The 22,823-nt window shown below is 40.5% G+C and overlaps 2 protein-coding genes across 8 annotated transcripts; one reads left to right on the plus strand and one right to left on the minus strand.

Annotated features, from left to right (window-relative positions):
* Nucleotides 1-420: 420 nt before the first annotated feature.
* On the minus strand, nt 421-14,503 carry LOC113646141 (toll interacting protein). 2 transcript variants are annotated; one of them, XM_027152172.2, is made up of 6 exons: nt 14,350-14,503; nt 10,197-10,346; nt 6,443-6,625; nt 5,902-6,054; nt 4,874-4,964; nt 421-2,531 (listed from the first exon to the last, which is right to left on the minus strand). In XM_027152172.2, exons 1-6 carry the CDS (start codon nt 14,380-14,382, stop codon nt 2,311-2,313), a joined length of 831 nt encoding a protein of 276 aa, XP_027007973.2. In that variant the 5' UTR covers nt 14,383-14,503; the 3' UTR covers nt 421-2,310. The 2 variants fall into 2 exon arrangements, with proteins under 2 accessions (XP_027007973.2, XP_027007975.2); XM_027152174.2 differs by lacking the exon at nt 14,350-14,503 and adding an exon at nt 10,583-10,725.
* A 1,913-nt stretch (nt 14,504-16,416) lies between these two features.
* slc35c1 (solute carrier family 35 member C1) lies at nt 16,417-21,026 on the plus strand. Of its 6 annotated transcripts, XR_007138418.1 has the most exons (4): nt 16,946-17,052; nt 17,659-18,170; nt 19,409-20,027; nt 20,165-21,026. XR_007138418.1 is itself a non-coding variant. In XM_027152168.2 (3 exons), the coding sequence occupies exons 2-3, from the start codon at nt 17,690-17,692 to the stop codon at nt 19,975-19,977; spliced, it is 1,050 nt and encodes a 349-aa protein (XP_027007969.1). In that variant the 5' UTR covers nt 16,417-16,571; nt 17,659-17,689; the 3' UTR covers nt 19,978-21,026. The 6 variants fall into 6 exon arrangements, 5 of the variants coding, with proteins under 5 accessions (XP_027007969.1, XP_027007972.1, XP_027007967.2 ...); XM_027152168.2 differs by lacking the exon at nt 16,946-17,052 and adding an exon at nt 16,417-16,571 and having other exon boundaries at nt 19,409-21,026; XM_027152171.2 differs by lacking the exon at nt 16,946-17,052 and adding an exon at nt 16,813-16,933 and having other exon boundaries at nt 19,409-21,026.
* Nucleotides 21,027-22,823: the final 1,797 nt, after the last annotated feature.

Here is a 22,823-nt window from a genome sequence, read left to right on the forward strand (position 1 = left end):
CAGCTGCCTCAATACCTACAGTTTCTTAAAAGTCATTAGCACTTAATTTACAATTCCAAAATTCCTGAAAGCAGCAATAAGTCTCACACACACGATAATGTGTTCTCCGTAAGCCATGGAAATAATATGATACAGGGAATGGCTGATAAAGTCAGTGCTAATCGGGTCAGTAAAATGTTTTCCAACCTGATCGTTAAATAGTGCAAGTCGGAAAACATTTCAAAAATACACAAAAGACTTGCAGGAAATTTTTACGTGTGTGATGGATTATAGGTGGAATTTCGAAACAGAATGAAAATAAAACTTTGACTTGTGCCTTCTGTTTATTTGTTGATCTCATTTTACTTTTGTAGAATAACAAATTATTTGCAACTGATGCAACGAATAAGCGATTATACGACCACCAAAAAAAATGAAGACTAGGATATTCTTTTGTTTTATTGTCATTATTGTGTATACTGTTCAACTTAAATCAGACATATTTTCAGAAAGTAAAGTGCCAAAGAGTTCAACATCACTGCTCTTGCATGAGCGGAATAATCATAATGTAGAAATTTAAACATCCTCACTACAGGACTAATAAATACAGTGTTATCTTTTTTTTACTGCAGCAACATTTTCAAGCAAGAGCTTACCATATGATTTAAAACAACAAGCTTGATCTAAGAACTTCATGAGTTTACAACTTGACAACATTAAGAAACAATCAAGTGAGTCTAAATTAAATGTCAATGATTCGAGGAAAATCTTGGACTTTCTGTAAGAAATCAGTGGTCGATCTTCACATGCAATCTGATATGTAGAATACGAAACATGTTTAAGATCAAAAAATGAGACTTGCATTCGGGTTTGCATTCGTAAGGCCAACGATGGCACCACTTTGGAAAAGGAGTCATGAATGGCTTAGAGGAATTTTAGAGCCACATACTGAATCTGATCTCTTAGTCTTACATGAGAACTTCAAGACTTTCATGGAATATGGCAATATCTGCTATGCGGAAAACAAAAGACAAAAAACAAACAAAAAACAAACAAAAAAAAACATAATTTAACATGAACACAAATAATGCTGACCTCACAAATATACCTTTGATAACTTTGTTTCTTAAAAACCTTTGGCATTGTGCATGTGTCCAATTTTATTGAGTATGGAATTGTGGGTAATGTGTTTTGTATATATACAAATAGTGCTTTTAGCATTCATTTTTGTGAGTGCCTGTGAAATGAATGAATTAAAATATACACCCGAGTGCAAATGTTTGTTTAATTTAATTTTTAAAAAAAAAATTATCTTCAAGGTTAATCGGAGTTGAAAGCTCACGTCCAAATTCCTCTTAACATTTCCAGTAAAAAGGCTGTCTGGATGGACATATCTGTAGGCCAAGAGGGTTTTCTACAGCCAGAATCCACAGGGAATGCAAAGTTTTTGCTTTCATCTTAAACTTCAGTTCAAGTTTGCACTTAAGTTAAGCATTAAATTGTATTAAAGGTTAGAAAAACTCCTTAAATGAATTGAGTTTTAGGAATAAAACTTTTGGAATTGCAGGTTGAATATATTTTCTCATTGATGACGCAGTGAAGAAGTGTGGGAACTCGACTGCTCTCTGTAACTTCAACAACACTTCTCACCTAGGAATTTAGATCTAATGGTAGGTATGTTTCACTCACAGCTGAACAGATTCACGCCAAATTTAGAAAAATGTTTATAATTTATAATTATTGGCTGTTTATTTTGGGAAATAGATTTAATTTACCACAGCATGATGTTGAGATAAGCGACAATAAACACAGTCATAGATCATTTATTAGGATTCTCATTGTCCCAATATGACTCTGCTTATAAATGTGAAACCTACAGATAGAGAGTTATTATACTGTCAGTTAACTAAAGCCACAGACCTGAGGGGCAGAGTTACCATGACTGAGCTAAAGGGAAGAAAACATTGTTCAATATTTTACAACAGGGTGATATTCATAATTCTGCCATTATTATTTGATCTGCCCTAAATATATTTGATTATCTTCAGAATATAACACAATGCATTAAATATATCCATTATATAAGACAGGGAGCTCTCTGAGTGGGTGAAGCCGGACTATATAAAAAACGGTGACCCATAAAATGAAAACGAGAATGGAACCAAATCGTGATTATCTTCAAGGGAAAAAAACAAAAAGCATCAATAAGCACTGCTATTGGAACATAAAATCCCATAATGCTGTGTGTTTATTACTGTCTTGATGGACACGGAAGAGAAAAAAACATAACTCTTTTGTTAGGGAATGACACGCTGAGCATTTCCAATACAATCAGACCTCTTCAGCCATCTGCAGCAGAGAATTAATGGCAGCATCCTTGTTCCCCTGCTGTGCCTCAATCACGCTGCGGATCACTTCCTTATCCAGGTTAGGGAACATGTCACTCAGGGCCTGCAGGTCCTCCTCACTGTAGGGGGCACTGTGAGGGGCGCTGATGGGCATCGCCATGGGCATCACACCCTGGTTATAGACACCTGGCACACCTGGCACACCTGGAAGAAGCATCACAGAGTTTTAGCATACATGAAAACAATCATTAAGCTTAAGAAGATATATATGAATAAATATATATAGTATAAAATATAGCTGAATCCGTATCAAAGATCAGCCCAATACATAATTATATAACATTTTAATTTATAGTATTAATGACACCAAAGCGCAGGTGAATTCTGGTATCCGATTGGTTAGAAGGTGAACAGTACTTCATAACAGCTTCATCTTAATGCTCTATTCGCTCTAATCCCTAACAACATTTACACAAATTCAGCAGTGCTACATAAGTTCGGATTAATAATAAACAGATTACAAAAACATAAAACTGTTGTTTGTGACATTTTATTTTATTTGTTTTTATTTAGCATAACTCTCCAAACTACAGAGGAATCGAAGCTTTTGAGTTTTCTCTGTAAAATGATAAGCTGTATGTTTAAAGCCTGAATGTCAATTTTTAATCAATCATTTAAAAATTTTAATCATTCTAATTGTTGGAGAATTTCTGTGGGACAAGTAAAAAAAATAACAACAAATACTGATACAATTTCCATGCAAATCTTTTATGACGGCAGACGTTCCATGCAGGCTGGATGAAGCCTTGTAAACGTTAGAGAAGGCCTTTAAAGGAACCCTGCATGATAATACACCTCTAAATGAACGTCTGAAACTTAAAGTGCGCATACACTACTGAGTGCTAAGAAGTCCATGGGGTTTCTGCGGAGTATCTGCCGATTACTGTTGAACAGAATTATCTCCATGATCAAATTAAAAAATTGTGTACATGCGATAAATTCACAGATTATTGCATGTTATATTTATTTGCTTTGTTGTTGTTGTACTGTGAACACGGTCGAGGGGAGTAAGTGAAATCCAGGTTCGATGCAAAACTAAGTCTTCATCCTTAGTCTGGACTGATGCCCCCTTTACACCAGAAAGAACCGGGTGATGGATCAGAGCTTGTGCTGGTTCGAAGTTGGTTCCACTGGCGATCCTTCTAAGAACCGGTTTGCCTTCCCATGGGCTAGAGAGCCATCACAGGGCCGAGTCTCACGTCACAGTATACACAGTATACAAAGTTATACAGCAACGTTAGCGGCAAACACAAACACAACATCAACAATGGTGGATGTTGCTTTACTGTTAATGCTCATGGCTTTGTGAACCTACATTGGCATCCAAACGCGACGAATCCTGATTTAAAATGATTTAAAAATAGAGCTAACAACGTTCTCTTTCTGTTTTGTTTTTCACAGTAACCCCGCCCACAGCCGCTGACGCAAGCGGTTCTTAAGTCTAGACCAACAATGTTTTGGTGCTACTTAAAGGTGCCCTTCCACACAAAACCGTTGTGTCGGGAATGTGAAAATGAACTGCTACCTCCCCTGTCAGTACTAGCCACTGAAAAGAAATAAGCGGAGGCATCAGGTCAGTTGGAAAAGCTGCTCAGTGTGACGTGGAATTGATCGAGCTCATTACTATTCATGAGCTCTCCCACTTGCGACCGCGCCGCCAGAATTCGTGTAGCTCAGCGAGTTTCCTATACAGCAAGGATTGCTGAACGTCAATATACCTGAAGAAGCCATTATGCCACAATTCCTGGTGATTGTAAACAAAGTTCCTCTAGCCTAGGCTACTTATTGCACTGGGTGAATGAATAGTCATGCTCTCATATCCTAGCGGTTAGCCAATCGGAGCCAAGCAGCATAGCTCATTGAATATTAATGAGAACTTGCGCAAATCGAGCTGAGTCTTCCTGCAGGCTTTCTATACCACACTAGAATGGCTTGAAACAAGGTAACCAAGGAGAGTCCATGGCAAACGTCAGACATTACCACAAAAGTAAGGAAATACGTGTGGCAGGGCATCTTTAAGAAACACTTTTCCTGGTTCAGAACCGGTGCTTTGGGTGTCGAAAAAGAAAGAACTGATTTTAAATTAGGCTCCGAACCAGCACTCAAAACTGCCTTGGTGGAAAAGAGGCATGAGTCACGTGATCCCAGGACATTCAGATTTCTTCACTACTTTCTTCGGTTGAGTGGTTTTCTGAAGATTTTCACTGTGCCCTAAAACAGAGAACACCTTGGTATGCTTTTCTTCCCCAAAGAAATCAGTTCCTGATTTGCATCTCTTCCCTCTGTGCCTATTCACTTTGTTGTGAAAATTCTATATCCAGGAGAGCAAGTCTATAACTGTAGAGGTAAACAATCCTTACTGCTCTCTGCTGTGACTCGGTCTGCTTCCACCAAGAGTGGAGCAGCAGGTCACTCCTACAGCAGGCCAAGATGTTTTGTGGTTTGACTTTAGATAATAGATCATGAAGATAATAACAAGCTCATACCTGCAATGGGCACGTAGCCGACACCCTGCTGGTACACGGTGGGCATCAGGACCACAGGCTGGGGTGGCATGATCATTCCCGCTGGCACTGACTACCACCACATGAACAAAAAGAGAGGACGAGAATTAGATGTGTAAAATAAGTGCAACTGCAGTCTGAAGCAGTTTATTCAGGTGTATGTTTATTCAGGTGTATTATTCAGTTTTATGAAGCTGCCTGATAGTGACACAACTGTACAAGAATACAGACGTTGGGTATTTATCATTATTTATGGACCGCGCACTGTTTGTGGACTCTAGTCTCCTGTGCTGGTGATACAAATGAACCCATATGAGTCTATGGTATGAGCCATTAATATGCTATAGGGAACTGAAATAAGAACAATGTTCACAGTATTTAAAAATATCTCTAAAAAAGTCTAAAATAAAAAGGCTTCAGACTTCTAAGAATTAAAGCTCTTCCACCTTGTATGTCTGAATTTAATACTTTAATTCTAAAATTACATGAGGAACTTGATATGTGGTTAATAAATCAGGCCAAAAATCTTAAATAGAATAATGTGTAATATATTTGTAGCATAGTTTGTTTTTTCCTCACAGAAATCAATGACCCATTTTTTTTACTGTTCAAAAACATGTCTGATGTATTAACCATGTGTTAATGCCCATAAACTGAATTTATGTGTTGTGTTAAAGAAATGGAACTGAATGTACTGCTAGAAAATTTCTCATTTTACTCATGACAAACACACTGCATGACGCGGTGTACAAAATGACACTTACACATCTATATTATTACACAACTGCAGTATTGTTGTTGTTTTAAGGTGTTTTAGGACACACCCACTGTGCTTGTCCTGACACCTCTGGCTTCTCTGAACCAGCAAGATTACAGCAAGATGTCCGAACTATTTCTTTTGATTGCAACACACCTGGAAATGCTGCAATGACGGTATACAAAAGTACACAACACAGTGCAAGATCATTCATACTGAAGAGCTGTGTGTGTGTGCGTATAATCAGACTCACCGAGTAAGACATGACGAGGTTAATCATGCCTTCCTTATCGTCTCCTTGTCTTCCACTCAGGCTGTACCACTCGTCCACCACGCTGCCTTCCCTCAGGCTCTCTGGGATAGTCACGTGTGTCCAGGCGATGCGATCGTCCATGGAAAATGCCCTCTAAACACAGTGACATGGAAGTGACGCCTAATACCACACACCCTCCTCGCACACAGGCCTGTGATACTGACACTATATATATATATATGTATGTATATATATATATATATATATATATATATATGTATGTATATATATACACGTGTATATATATACGTATATATACGTATATATACGTATATATATATATATATGTATTCTAAAATATATCTACAACAATAACACATTTTATTTAAAACAATGATGAGGTCTTAAAAAAACCCACAAACCCAATAAAACATGAGGGTTAAATGGGAGAGTGCTCAGAATAAGATAAAGACCCCAAAACTTCAACACTCCGCTGGTTAAATGTTATCACTCTGGTTGTTCTGATTGTTATGAACTGAACCTCGTCAAAGATTTCCAGGTAGAAGGAGTCGACTGCAGGAGGCAACGGACACTGAATCACTTTGTTCCAGCGTGGGTTTTTGGCTCCGTTATGTGCTGTAGGTGTTTCGTACACGGTGTAGCCGAGCCGAATTCTGCAGTATGGGTCCATGCGCGTCATGCCATAGTTCTTAGCCAACTTCGCCTGGAAAAGAGAGAATTTCAGTTCAAACACATGAATAAGACATTGTGTGTTTTACCTTTATTCAGCTGCACTCTCTCTCGCTCACACTCACTCACACACACACACACACACACACACACACACAGACACACCACATACTCCTCATACACACAGACACTCACTCACACACACACACACACAGACACACCACATACTCCTCATACACACAGACACTCACTCACACACACACACACACACACCACATACTCCTCATACACACAGACACTCACTCCACATACACACACAGACACTCACTCCACATACACACACAGACACTCACTCCACATACACACACACACACACACAGACACTCACTCCACATACACACACACACACACACACAGACACTCACTCCACATACACACACAGACACTCACTCCACATACACACACACACACAGACACTCACTCCACATACACACACACACACACACACACACACAGACACTCACTCCACATACACACACACACACAGACACTCACTCCACATACACACACACACACACACACAGACACTCACTCCACATACACACACACACACACACAGACACTCACTCCACATACACACACAGACACTCACTCCACATACACACACACACACACACACACACACACAGACACTCACTGCACATACACACACAGACACTCACTGCACATACACACACACAGACACTCACTGCACATACACACACACAGACACTCACTGCACATACACACACACACAGACACTCACTGCACATACACACACACACAGACACTCACTCCACATACACACACACACAGACACTCACTCCACATACACACACACAGACACTCACTCCACATACACACACACACAGACACTCACTCCACATACACACACACACAGACACTCACTCCACATACACACACACAGACACTCACTCCACATACACACACACACTCACTCCACATACACACACACACTCACTCCACATACACACACACACACACACACAGACACTCACTCCACATACACACACACACACACAGACACTCACTCCACATACACACACACACACACAGACACTCACTCCACATACACACACACAGACACTCACTCCACATACACACACACACAGACACTCACTCCACATACACACACACACACACAGACACTCACTCCACATACACACACACACAGACACTCACTCCACATACACACACACACAGACACTCACTCCACATACACACACAGACACTCACTCCACATACAGACACAGACACTCACTCCACATACAGACACAGACACTCACTCCACATACAGACACAGACACTCACTCCACATACAGACACAGACACTCACTCCACATACAGACACAGACACTCACTCCACATACACACACAGACACTCACTCCACATACACACACAGACACTCACTCCACATACAGACACAGACACTCACTCCACATACAGACACAGACACTCACTCCACATACACACACAGACACTCACTCCACATACACACACAGACACTCACTCCACATACACACACAGACACTCACTCCACATACACACACAGACACTCACTCCACATACACACACAGACACTCACTCCACATACACACACAGACACTCACTCCACATACACACACAGACACTCACTCCACATACACACACAGACACTCACTCCACATACACACACACACAGACACTCACTGCACATACACACACACAGACACTCACTCCACATACACACACACTCACTCCACACATCCACACCACACACACACTCACTCCACACATCCACACCACAAATACACACACTCCTCACATACACCATACAGACACGCTCCTGACACACACCATACAGACACACACTCCTGACGCACACCATACAGACACACACTCCTGACGCACACCATACAGACACACACTCCTGACGCACAGCATAGAGACACACACTAATGACGCACACCATACAGACACACACTCCTGACGCACACCACATATGCACACACACCCCTAATTTACACACGCACTCCTCACGCACACACACACCACACACTCCTCACGCACACACACCACACACACCACAGACAACACACTCCTAATAGACACCACACATACAACCACACACACTACTCAAGCACAACACACACACATTCTTCACAAACACCCCCACTCCTTATACACACACACACACACAAACACCACACACTTCTCACACACAACACACAACACACACTCATCACACACGCCCCTCACACCTGTCATACTGACAGTATATATAATGTATTGTAATACTGATAAAGTATTACTTATTATTTAAAGTAAAGTATTAATAGTAATAAAGTATTACTTAAAGTTTAACTTATCAGTTAAAACACTGATATGATGTTAAAAAAACACAAACCCAATAAAACACGAGGGTTAAATGAGAGAACATTTGAAATGTGTGACTCAGTGCTCAGATATTCAGGCTCGGCCCACAACCTACAGATTTAGCAGATTTTACACAGTTTAAAGGTCATGTGTTACTACAATGCTGGAAGCTTCATTTCAGGTTTAATGTTGAATATATTCTGGGATGTTAACAGCTTTTCTTCTTCTTCTACATTACAACAACAGTGTAGATGAACTAAATAACTGGATAAGTGGCTGTAATATATTCCATATAGACATGAGAACAGCTTTGTCCTGCTCACATGACCATTTAATCAGATCACACATAAATCTTTTATTATTCCTAAGTTTATTGTTGGTTCATTTAAAATCTGATCCTAAGCCTCATGTTGTGTTCAGATCAATTTTATAAGTGTAAACGTTCTCAATTTTTTTATTTTTTTTTAGATTCATACATTGACAGGATTTCAATAACAGGACAATTGTTCACGTATTGATGCGTAATGGTTTGTTGTCAGTTCATGCCCCTTCTTCATTCAGAGAAAAGGTCTAAAAATGTAAATCTAAAATTAGTTGATGTGTAAAACGAGTGACTCAAATGTCATATATTCACGCCCCGCCCTGTTGAGACACCATCAGTGTTAGAAAGTAAATTAATTCCTATTCACTCTTAAATGTCATCTGTTCTCAATGACGCATCACATCTTCCACGCTGGTGTTGACAAGAAGGACTGGTTTATTTCAGTAAACAGCACAGAAGGATCCATGTTTATGGTCCTAACTGAATTTAGTCTAGAACTCCAATCTCTAGTCTCTTGACATCATCTTCATCTGCCCAGAAATCAGAGGATATTTATATACATAGTAATATATCTCCAATCATAGCTGTGTAGCATTTTAACATGTAACGTTTAGGTGACCCATTTTCTTATTGGCTACATTGCCAAGCTGAATCAGTTTACTATCTAGTAATAAAACTGTTTTCCTCACTGTGTTGTCTAGTAACATTAATATGCTGTATATATTCAGCCTTGATAAAAAATATTCTAAATTTAAAAACTCAAAATTCAAAACTGTATGAACTATGTTTATGAAAATGGCTTGAACAGTAAGCGTGTAGTCAGTCATGTAAAAAAAAATGTAACTGTGGTGTGTGAGAACCGAATACCTGCACGACTGTGATGCTGATCCGACCCATGGAGTTGAGGCTGCCTCCATACTGCAGTTGCTGTGCCGTATGAGCATCCATCTGCACCTGCTGCTGCTGGACGGTCGGAGTGATCCTCAGGAAGTCTATTGGAAGTTCTCCGATGTACACCTGAACACACACAGGATCGGAGACGGAGCTCAAGGATTTGAATCTTTAACAGCGTACAGTTCCTCAGCACATAAAAGTTTTGATTAGAGCAGATCGGAACAATTAGCACAGAGAGCTTGCATGAATATCTGAAGGAGTCTTCTAAATTCCCATCAAGCTGATCAATTAAGATAAAAAACGGTTCTTTTAAATCATACCCATACTCAGACAATTAAAACGGATTACCGTAATCATACCATGTTCTTAGGTGGCACTATTAGAGCTCAGATATGGTTTTCATGTACCCGGCGCAGGCATCTGATACTCCTGCTTTTGCTTACATGTTTAAAAAGTCACTTTAAAGAGGCGTGTTGTACAGAAGTGCATCTACAGGACTAACAGCCTAGTCAGGTTATACAATTCCCCTGCTGTTTTGCTGAACTAAACATGATGTAAGACACATGGCATGTGTTGTGCAGTAATTAAGTAATAAACTGGACAGACTGGAAAACTAAACAAAAAAACATCACCTGGTACGAATACGTCTGCATACCTGCTGAGACTCGGCGACTAAGACTTCAACAGCAGATCATAAAACTCCAATGAAATGGTGTGTTGTGGTGGTGTAATAGTGTGGTGGTGTAACATTGTAATAGTGTGGTCATGTAACGGTTTAGTGGTGTAACAGTGTGGAGGTGTAACAGTGTGGAGGTGTAACAGTGTAACAGTGTGGAGGTGTAACAGTGTGGAGGTGTAACAGTGTGGAGGTGTAACAGTGTAACAGTGTGGTAGTGTAACAGTGTGGAGTTGTAACTGTGTAACAGTGTGGTAGTGTAACAGTGTAACAGTGTGGTAGTGTAACAGTGTAACACTGTGGTAGTGTAACTGTGTAACAATGTAACAGTGTAACAGTGTGGTAGTGTAACAATGTAACAGTGTTGTATTGTAACAGTGTGGTGGTGTAACAGTGTAACAATGTGGTGGTGTAACTGTGTAACAGTGTAACAGTGTGGTAGTGTAACAATGTAACAGTGTTGTATTGTAACAGTGTGGTGGTGTAACAGTGTGACAGTGTAACAGTGTGGAGGTGTAACAGTGCAACAGTGTGGTGGTGTAACAGTGTAACAGTGTGGTGGTGTAACAGTGTGGTGGTGTAACAGTGTAACAGTGTGGTGGTGTAACAGTGTAACAGTGTGGTGGTGTAACAGTGTGGTGGTGTAACAGTGTGGTGGTGTAACAGTGTAGTGGTGTAACAGTGTGGTGGTGTAACAGTGTGACAGTGTGACAGTGTAACAGTGTAACAGTGTAACAATGTGGTGGTGTAACAGTGTAACAGTGTGGTGGTGTAACAGTGTAACAGTGTGGTGGTGTAACAGTGTGGTGGTGTAACAGTGTAACAGTGTGGTGGTGTAACAGTGTGACAGTGTGGTGGTGTAACAGTGTAACAGTGTGGAGGTGTAACAGTGTAACAGTGTGGTGGTGTAACAGTGTAACAGTGTGGTGGTGTAACAGTGTGGAGGTGTAACAGTGTAACAGTGTGGAGGTGTAACAGTGTAACAGTGTGGAGGTGTAACAGTGTAACAGTGTGGTGGTGTAACTGTGTGGAGGTGTAACTGTGTGGAGGTGTAACTGTGTGGAGGAGTAACTGTGTGGAGGAGTAACTGTGTGGAGGTGTAACTGTGTGGAGGATTAACTGTGTGGAGGCGTAACTGTGTGGAGGCGTAACTGTGTAACAGTGTGGTAGTGTAACAGTGTAACACTGTGGTAGTGTAACTGTGTAACAATGTAACAGTGTAGTAGTGTAACAATGTAACAGTGTCGTATTGTAACAGTGTGGTGGTGTAACAGTGTGACAGTGTGACAGTGTAACAGTGTGACAGTGTAACAGTGTGACAGTGTGGAGGTGTAACAGTGCAACAGTGTGGTGGTGTAACAGTGTAACAATGTGGTGGTGTAACTGTGTAACAGTGTGGTAGTGTAACAATGTAACAGTGTTGTATTGTAACAGTGTGGTGGTGTAACAGTGTGACAGTGTGACAGTGTAACAGTGTGACAGTGTAACAGTGTGACAGTGTAACAGTGTGACAGTGTGACAGTGTGGAGGTGTAACAGTGCAACAGTGTGGTGGTGTAACAGTGTAGTGGTGTAACAGTGTGGTGGTGTAACAGTGTGGTGGTGTAACAGTGTAACAATGTGGTGGTGTAACAGTGTGGAGGTGTAACAGTGTAACAGTGTGGTGGTGTAACAGTGTAACAGTGTGGAGGTGTAACAGTGTAACAGTGTGGTGGTGTAACAGTGTGGAGGATTAACTGTGTGGAGGCGTAACTGTGTGGAGGCGTAACTGTGTAACAGTGTGGTAGTGTAACAGTGTAACACTGTGGTAGTGTAACTGTGTAACAATGTAACAGTGTAGTAGTGTAACAATGTAACAGTGTCGTATTGTAACAGTGTGGTGGTGTAACAGTGTGACAGTGTAACAGTGTGACAGTGTAACAGTGTGACAGTGTGGAGGTGTAACAGTGCAACAGTGTGGTGGTGTAACAGTGTAACAATGTGGTGGTGTAACTGTGTAACAGTGTGGTAGTGTAACAATGTAACAGTGTTGTATTGTAACAGTGTGGTGGTGTAACAGTGTGACAGTGTGACAGTGTAACAGTGTGACAGTGTGACAGTGTGACAGTGTGGAGGTGTAACAGTGCAACAGTGTGGTGGTGTAACAGTGTAGTGGTGTAACAGTGTGGTGGTGTAACAGTGTGGTGGTGTAACAGTGTAACAATGTGGTGGTGTAACAGTGTGGAGGTGTAACAGTGTAACAGTGTGGTGGTGTAACAGTGTAACAGTGTGGAGGTGTAACAGTGTAACAGTGTGGTGGTGTAACAGTGTAACAGTGTGGTGGTGTAACAGTGTGGAGGTGTAACAGTGTGGTGGTGTAACAGTGTAACAGTGTGGTGGTGTAACAGTGTAACAGTGTGGAGGTGTAACAGTGTGACAGTGTGGTGGTGTAACAGTGTAACAGTGTGGAGGTGTAACAGTGTAACAGTGTGGTGGTGTAACAGTGTAACAGTGTGGAGGTGTAACAGTGTGACAGTGTAACAGTGTAACAGTGTGGTGGTGTAACAGTGTAACAGTGTGGAGGTGTAACAGTGTAACAGTGTGGTGGTGTAACTGTGTGGAGGAGTAACTGTGTGGAGGTGTAACTGTGTGGAGGCGTAACTGTGTGGAGGCGTAACTGTGTGGAGGCGTAACTGTGTGGAGGCGTAACTGTGTGGAGGTGTAACTGTATAACAGTGTGGGGTGATTAAGGATGAATGTTTTTCCAGCACACACTTGGTCACTTAGTGTCAGCTGAACATTGTCAGAAAGCCAGAACCATAATTAAGTTTTTAATCACTCTCTCAGTCACACACTCTCTCTCACACACTCTCGCTTGCTCTTATTTGTATGTAGAAAGGTGACTTTTCGCCAGCGGCATCATGGCTGTAAAATCACAAAACTAAAGTAAAAAACAAACACTCGGTTTTCGAGTGAAAGGTTTAAGATGAGATCATTTGTTTTGCTGATTATGTCACAGCATCTTAACTCATAACACCAACAACTCATTATCTTATTGACAGCATTCAAAAATCATTCTGTTCACTAATGTTCAAGTTTCTGTGGTCATAGACAGCAGAATAAATAATAATAATAATAATAATAATAATAATAATAATAATAATAATAATAATAATAATAATATGTAACAGGTTAGCTGAGTGGCTAACATCACTACACCATTAAATATTACTTCCCACCCGCATTCGAAAACAATCTACTGATTGGTGCAGCCTTGCAGAACTGGACCGCCAGCCAATCGGAGCGCTGGACCGCAATATAACTAACCAATCATAGAGAGGTAGGTGGGATTTTAAAAATACAGTTCAGGAAGAAAAAACGCTGACCGAAAAACTGCCTTATCTACTTGTTTTCGTCGGTTTTCTTGAATTATTTAAGCTAAAAGCAATAAAAGAGAGGTATAATCACTCACCTGTCCTCTCTGAGTGCTGATCGTGGTTGCCATATTGTGCGAAGTCAAGCAAATCTAATACAATATGACTCGCGTCTACACTGTATGTTGTTATGCTCTTCTTCCTCTTTAATGTTTACGGGTACAGAGCGGAACACACCGCCCTCTGCTGGTTAGAAATCTTATTGCTAGAAATTAAAAAAGTGACATAGGCTTCCAGTAAACAAGGACAACAACACAAACAATAAAAATGTGATGAGAATAAAAAATACACATATGTAGATACAAATAGACGAAAATAAATAAATAAATAAATAAATAAATAAATAGTATGTACAGTTGTGCTATAGATGATAGAATGGAATGGAATGAGATGCAGAGATTTACTAGGATGGAGTTAACAAATAAATATAGGGATAATGCACATTGTTATTGAGTGATGAGGAAACATTTAACTGTTCATGACGTATCTGGGGGAAGAAACTGTTCTTGTGCCTGGTTGTGCTGGTGTTTGGGGCTCTGTATCACTGGCCACATGGTAAAAGTTCAAGTTTCTGAGCCATTTTCTTCACTCTGGATATATCCAGTTCTTGAAGAGTGGGATGAGGAACGCCGAGAATCCTTGCGGCAGTCTGAAACGTTTCTCCTGAAGTCCACTATCATCTTCGCCTTACCCGGTTCTTCCCCTTGCTGTACACAAAAGACAATTAGTTAGGTCTTTGAAACAAAAATTACTGGATTCATCTTAAAATCCCTGCCATCTGCATGTTTATCTGCACAATATTTCTTCATTTGAAGGCATGCTATTATATGTTCATGCTATTTTCCAACAAATGTTACATTTCCACATAATTTTACTGCATCCTTGGGATCCCTACCTTCCAGTCTCCTTTAAACTAAGGCATTAAAGGAATGTTTTTGCTGATCAACAAAGCAACTGGTGATCAATAAACTAGCTTCTAACTATCTAACTAACTAACGCACAACACTGTGAACACCCAACTGAGTGGTGTGGGTGATTTTTGACCTCAGTATGTTCTGTTGCAGACACGCCTGCATTTGTAGTACAGAGTTTGCCTACTGAGGTGTGTCTGAAGCTCAAACAGAACAGAAATTAAACTTTGGACTGAAAATGGAGAGATATGGAGTTTCTTTATGGGCCTCACATTCAGTCTCATGTTTAAAAGGAATGATCATACAGTACATCATTCGATGATTCTGATAAATCCTAAAGAAAGATTTCTCTTTGCTTAATCTGACAGGTGAAGTCAAAGAGCTTAAAAGGCGTGTACAGGATCTCACTGTTAAAAATATTGACCAGGATAGTGCACTAAAACATTGGTTGTACCAGGGAACACATTGCACAATGTACTTTATAATACAATATATTCTGTTTACTTTGTGTATTTTGTCTTGTAGAGTTTTGTATTGTCCATTGTTGCACTTGGTGGCCACTTTATGTGGCTAGGACTTAAGTCCTTAGCTCTGTGGTGTTTTATTTAGCTTTATGACATTTTTTGTTGCACTGTGATCCTGGAGAAACGTTGTTTTTTGTTTCACTATGTTTACTGTGTGCGTGAGCTATATATGCTTAAAATGACAATAAACGCTTCTTGACTTGGATGTTCCTACAAAATTATACAAAAGGATGTAAGGACGGTTCAGGCGCTGGGTTCCTAATCAGACGGTCGGGGTTCAAGGCCACAAGCTGCTGAGACATCTACGTTGGGTCCTTGAGCAAGGCCCTTAACCTCACCTGCTCCAGGGGCGCCACACGATGGCTGACCCTCCGCTCTGACCCCAGGCTCATAATAGCCTGGGATATGTGAAAACGGGGAAGTCATGGCCTAATGGTTAGAGAGTCTGACTCTTAACCCTAAGGTTGCGGGTTTGAGTCTCCTGCTGGCCACGACTGAGGTGCCCTTGAGCAAGGCATAGAAGCTTACTTCTCAAGCTTGTGTCCCATTCAGACCTAAAAGCATCTTGTTTCCCACTGTGAATGAATAACATAATATCTTTAGCACTAGGGAATATTTTTGAGGTTGCACCATGCAGACAGACCCGAGGCTTTTTGTCTTCAGATCCTTTGTGTGCATGTGATCTGTCAGGAAAGTCCGGTTTGTTTTTTGCATAATGTGGTTACCTGCCTGCTGCCTGGGAGGAGTTTAAGTGTTAAAATCACCACTTCCTTGTGACACACAGACATTTGAAAGGTCTCATCGTTCAGTGAACAATCCAATAAGGTAGTAACTCTGTCTCTCTCTTTCTTTCTCTCTGTTTCTCTCTCTCTCTCTCCGTCTCTCATTATTATTATTATTATTATTATTATTATTATTATTATTATTATTATCTCAAACAGGTGTAATATCATCATTAATGTGTGTTTTTCTGTGTATCTGTGGGTTTGTCACCACACACACACACACACACACACACACACACACACAGAGATACAACCTTCATACACAGCTCGTATGTTTAGTAATAACGTCTGTTGTGTTACTGCGCATGCTTCAAAACCAACCCATTAGTAATCCTATTAAACGCGTTTTTAGAAGGTTATCGCGTTCTTGTAAACGTTAACGACCGCATCTACATCACCGAGGTAAAGGTTTTAGCCTGTAGACAAACTTGTTGGCTTCACAAACTTGTCATGCGTTATGATTTTATATCAGGCGGACACGAAGCTACCTCAGGTCCTCGGGACCCCGGAAGTACACTGGAGTACTGACGCATGATGTTTATGTTTTAACTGGTTCACATCTTTGTGTGTAATGAACCAAAACAAATACTTTGTTGTGACATTTAGCGTTGTTATGACTAACAAACTACACTTTATGACCCTTAAATTAATCCTGGGCTGTTCTCAGAGACTTGTGTGAGTTTGACCCTGTTCTCTCTCTCTCTCTCTCTCTCTCTCTCTCTCTCTCTCTCTCTCTCTCTCTCTCTCTCTCTCTCTCTCTCTGTGTGTGTTTCTCTCTCTCTCTGTGTGTTTCTCTCTCTCTCTGTGTTTCTCTCTTTGTTCTCTCTTCTTTCTCTCTGTGTTTCTCTCTTTGTTCTCTCTTCTTTCTCTCTGTGTTTCTCTCTTTCTGTTTCTCTCTGTTCTTTCTATCTGTTTCTCTCTCTCTGTTCTATCTTCTTTCTATCTGTTTCTCTTTTCTGTGTTTCTCTCTGTTTCTCTCTGTTCTTTCTCGGTTTCTCTCTCTCTTCTTTCTCTCTGTGTTTCTCTCTTTCTGTTTCTCTCTGTTCTTTCTATCTTCTTTCTATCTGTTTCTCTCTTTTCTGTGTTTCTCTCTTTCTCTCTCTGTTTCTCTGTTTCACTATGAACAGGACGCAGCTGAAACGAACAAGGATTTTAAGGATGGCTCTGAGTAACTCTGATGCCACTGGACCGGATGGGAAAAACGAGCTGTTTCTCATGCGGGCGATAAAGATCACATTTGTAGTGGCTTTGTACTGGTTTGTGTCCATCACCATGGTTTTCCTCAACAACTACCTTCTGGACAGTAAAGATCTGGACGCCCCTCTGTTTGTCACGTTTTTCCAGTGTGTGGTGAGTGTTGGACTCTGCTGCATCATGAGCTTGTTGTCCTCATTAAAGCCGGGATATGTGGAATTCCCCTCCATTAAAGTGGACATGAAGGTGTCTATGCAGATTTTACCCCTTTCTGTGGTGTTCATCGCCATGATCACCTTTAATAACTTGTGCCTGAAGCACGTCGGAGTCGCTTTCTACACAGTGGGCAGATCTCTGAGCACGGTGTTTAACGTCCTGCTCAGTTACATCATTCTCAAGCAGACCACGTCGCTATACGCGCTGATGTGTTGTGGCGTCATTTTGGGTAAGTTTACATTTACACTTACATCATTTGGCAGACTCTCTTTTCCAGAGCGACGTACAAAAGTCCTTAAGTCTCCATCGTTGGATACATTAACTCTGGTTCGCGAATAAGTAGGTCTTCAACCGTCGTTTCAAGACATCCAGTGACTCAGCTGTCCGGACCTCTAGGGGAAGTTCATTCCACCATCTGGGTGCCAGAACAGAAAAGAGTCTTGTAGTATATTTACCTCTTACCCTGAGAGATGGTAGATCTGAGGAAGTGATGAGGGCTTTGATGTGAGAGGGAGCTGGTTAATTTTTTGGCTTTGTAGGCAAACATCAGTGTTTTCAATCTGATGCGTGCAGCTACTGGAAACCAGTGGAGGGATCGCAGCAGCTGGGTGGTGTGGAGAACTTAGGCAGGTTGGAAACAAGTCATGCAGCTGCATTTTGGATCATTTGCAGAGGACAATTGCGTTGATAAGTATTCCTGCCATCAGTGTGTTGCAGTAGTCCAATCTTGAGATGACAAGAGACTGAGCAGCCTGTGTGGACAAGATCATTTCCATGTGGAGACAAAGTCTACCCTGAGACCTGCCAGATGTGTTTATACTGTCATGTGCTTTATGATCCCAAAGTTATACTGCGGTCACACAAAGTGTGTGACGTTCTTTTTCATTAAGAGATGTGGGAGTGTCCGTTAACCTGTGGGCGTGGCCAGTGTGGCGAAAAATTGTCACACAGCGACTCGTTGCGTGAAAACAGTCGAGGGTGTAATCCGTGTTCAAGAGCACACACTGCTTCTGCTTCACCTCGTATGATATGATGCAAATAAACACTAAGTTTTATAGACAAAGATTAATCTCACTCGACAAGAAAACTGTGAAGCAACTGGAATGCTGACCTTTAAAGGCGCATTAGGTTAGATTGATAGTATAGTAGGTGGGTTTGATTTTTGAATAATTTTCAAATGATTAAAAGTACAGATGAGGAGCTGATGGAGCTGGACTGACTAAAACACTAAAGTGCTGCTGCACTTAGTTAGAAATGAATTCTCATGTGTGTGACGCTGCTACAGATGACAGGAGTCACGTCAGTGTCAGAGACTGGACTCTTTATTTAGTTATTGTTCCACTGAAAGTAAGATGTACATGCAGAAAGTGTTATTCCCTGTGGGAGCTCTTCCTGTACCCTGTCTGATCAGAGGTTTTTTCCCTGCTTCAGTGAGAGTGTAATGTTATGGTGTGTGTTTTTTCTCAGGTGGATTTTGGCTCGGTGTGGATCAGGAAGACGCCGCTGGCTCTCTCTCCTGGACCGGGGTGATATTCGGGGTCCTAGCTAGTGCCTTTGTTTCTTTAAATGCCATTTACACCAAGAAAGTGATGCCTGTGGTGGATGGAAGCATCTGGAAGCTGTCCTACTATAACAACCTGAACGCGTGTGTGCTCTTCATCCCTCTCATCCTTGCTTTCGGAGAGATTCCAAACGTCATTGAGTTCAGCCGTGCCTCCGACGTGCATTTCTGGGGCATGATGGTCCTCGGGGGTTTATTCGGCTTTGCCATTGGCTACGTGACGGGAATGCAGATTAAATTCACCAGTCCTCTGACGCATAACGTGTCTGGGACGGCGAAGGCATGCGCTCAGACCGTCATTGCTGTTGCGCTCGAGCACTCTCACAAGAGCATTCTGTGGTGGAGCAGCAACATGATGGTCCTGGGTGGATCGTTTGCCTACACCTGGGTCAAAGGACTGGAGATGAAGAAAGGTAGCACAGTTCAGGACACTCCAGCTACAGGAGAGAAACCTAAAGCTGACGCAGGTGTATGAAGAATGAAAAGGGATTTTTTTTTTTAATGGTACACTGGACTAAAGGACAGGTATAGAACAAATGAATATAAATTATTTCTGTATAATATGACATATTTTTTTTTGATAAGTTTTAAGCAGGTAAACATTTGAATAAAATAAAGGGTCACTGTAAAGAATCGCTTTATACCCGTTACATTTTCTTCAGCGCACATCAACAACACGACTCTTAAACCTGGCGAGCTGAGATGACGCTTGAACACGTACCCACCACTGAATGATCCCGAGGCGTATAGAAATCACTAAGAAGGCTGTCAATCATGGCTTTCACCAGCCTGTGTGATCAAACTCTTGGATTTTCCTTTTTTTTTTTTCCTAGTACATGTTAAAATTACACAAGTAAGTAAGGATTTGTACACATCATTCCATGATTGCTGGAACAAGTTCTTTACAAATGTTTGATTTTGTGCAATCTTGTACAAATTATTTTAGCTTCATCTCCACACACTGATTTGTGATCTTACTTTTTGGATTTAAACTAAATCCCTTTTTAATAAGTGTATTATAACTGCACAACCGATGATGGTTTTTATAAACCCCTGAAGCCTTGACCAGCCTGGAAAAGAGCTAATTCAGCGGTTACATTTCAGAATATCACCATTTCTGCCTTACATTCCCAGTAAGACTACAGTGTTGAGTTTTTAGGGTATCGGATATTGTTTTGTGATTATACAGAAGTCTCTGGACAGTGAGAGGAAAAAATCCTCTGTGAATAAATCAAGACTAACTGGCAGCGAACTCGTACCAGCGCACTGTAATATCGGTGCACAAGGTGCTCGTATGTGTAAAGTACTTATTGTGTGTGTGATGTTTGAATTATTTTCCTTATTTGGGTTTTCTCTGTATCACCTGCTCTGTATGTAGGGATATGATGTGGTTACGTGTGTATGTTTACATGAATGACATTTTTCTTTTCGAATCACGTGTAAGGTAGATGCTGTGTTTGTTCCGTTATGAATGAAGACACTATTGGAAGAGATTCTGTAATTAAACATGAGTCCACAATTTGATGACGTTTATTGATTGCGTTTTTCGTTTATTATTCATCCCACATCCCGAAGCGTCTGGACCGCAGGGATGATTTCTCTGCTCCTCGGCTCATCTGATAGACATCATCTAATTAACAAGCCTGGACTTTGCCCGCTCCGCTCTCTGGCTTTGCCCCATGCCTTGATTCTGCCCCTGAAATATTGCAGTAGTGAGATGTTTCAGTGTAAGTGGGTGAGTTTAGAGGAGCAGGAAAAACATGAGTATGCAGCAGGGAGCTATTCCAGAGCCAGGTTTAAGTGTTTCAATTCAGATGATTCTAAAAAAAACAAATGCACACTTTAAACTACCTGGAATTAACAGGACTTGCAGGGGTGGAGATTTCTTTGAGATTTCTCTTCTCTCTAAGTGTGTAATTTGTTGGGTCTTATTGATAACTTGTAATAATGATCAGAATGTAACTTTCTCACTCCTGGGAAATTACCACAACCTTTTCAGTGAGGTTCTTCCCTCCTTCGAGACACTGTTGCAACGATCAATGATGTCTGTGATCAGATGTAGAGGTATACATATACACACATCGGTTAAATTGCACTTGTCTTTATTTCACCTGTATTGGATATCACTGTATCAGATAAACACTACTTTGTCAGAGCACTTTTTAATTTTTACATCTGTAAGGGAGAAATGACTCAGAAGCTGAGGGGGTGGCAGATGCATGCTGGGTATTTTACTAGAGCTCTTTTTTGGTGTGTACCTGTACTATGCAATGACAATAACGTTCTATCTATCTATCTATCTATCTATGTATCTGTCGATCGATCTATCTGTCTGTCTATCTATCTATCTATCTATCTATCTATCTATCTATCTATCTATCTATCTATCTATCTATCTATGTCTATCTGTCTATCTATGTCTATCTGTCTGTATGTCTATCTATGTATCTGTCGATCTGTCTATCTATCTATCTATCTATCTATCTATCTATCTATCTATCTATCTGTCTATCTATTTCTGTCTATCTATCTATCTATCTATCTATCTATCTGTCCATCTGTATGTCTATCTATGTATCTGTCGATCTGTATGTCTGTCTGTCTGTCTATCTATCTATCTATCTATCTATCTATCTATCTAGCTGCTGTCTGTCCTATCTATCTATCTATCTATCTATCTATCTATCTATCTATCTATCTATCTATCTATCTATCTATCTATCTAGCTGCTGTCTGTCCTATCTATCTATCTATCTATCTATCTATCTATCTATCTATCTATCTATCTATCTATCTATCTATCTAGCTGCTGTCTGTCCTATCTATCTATCTATCTATCTATCTATCTATCTATCTATCTATCTATCTATCTATCTATCTATCTATCTATCTATCTAGCTGCTGTCTGTCCTATCTATCTATCTATCTATCTATCTATCTATCTATCTATCTATCTATCTATCTATCTATCTATCTATCTATCTTTCTAGCTGCTGTCTGTCCTATCTATCTATCTATCTATCTATCTATCTATCTATCTATCTATCTATCTATCTATCTATCTATCTATCTATCTAGCTGCTGTCTGTCATCTATCTATCTATCTATCTATCTATCTATCTATCTATCTATCTATCTATCTATCTATCTATCTATCTATCTATCTATCTAGCTGCTGTCTGTTCTATCTATCTATCTATCTATCTATCTATCTATCTATCTATCTATCTATCTATCTATCTATCTATCTATCTAGCTGCTGTCTGTCCTATCTATCTATCTATCTATCTATCTATCTATCTATCTATCTATCTATCTATC

Source organism: Tachysurus fulvidraco, chromosome 2, assembly GCF_022655615.1.
Source record: "Tachysurus fulvidraco isolate hzauxx_2018 chromosome 2, HZAU_PFXX_2.0, whole genome shotgun sequence".
Classification (NCBI taxonomy): domain Eukaryota; kingdom Metazoa; phylum Chordata; class Actinopteri; order Siluriformes; family Bagridae; genus Tachysurus; species Tachysurus fulvidraco.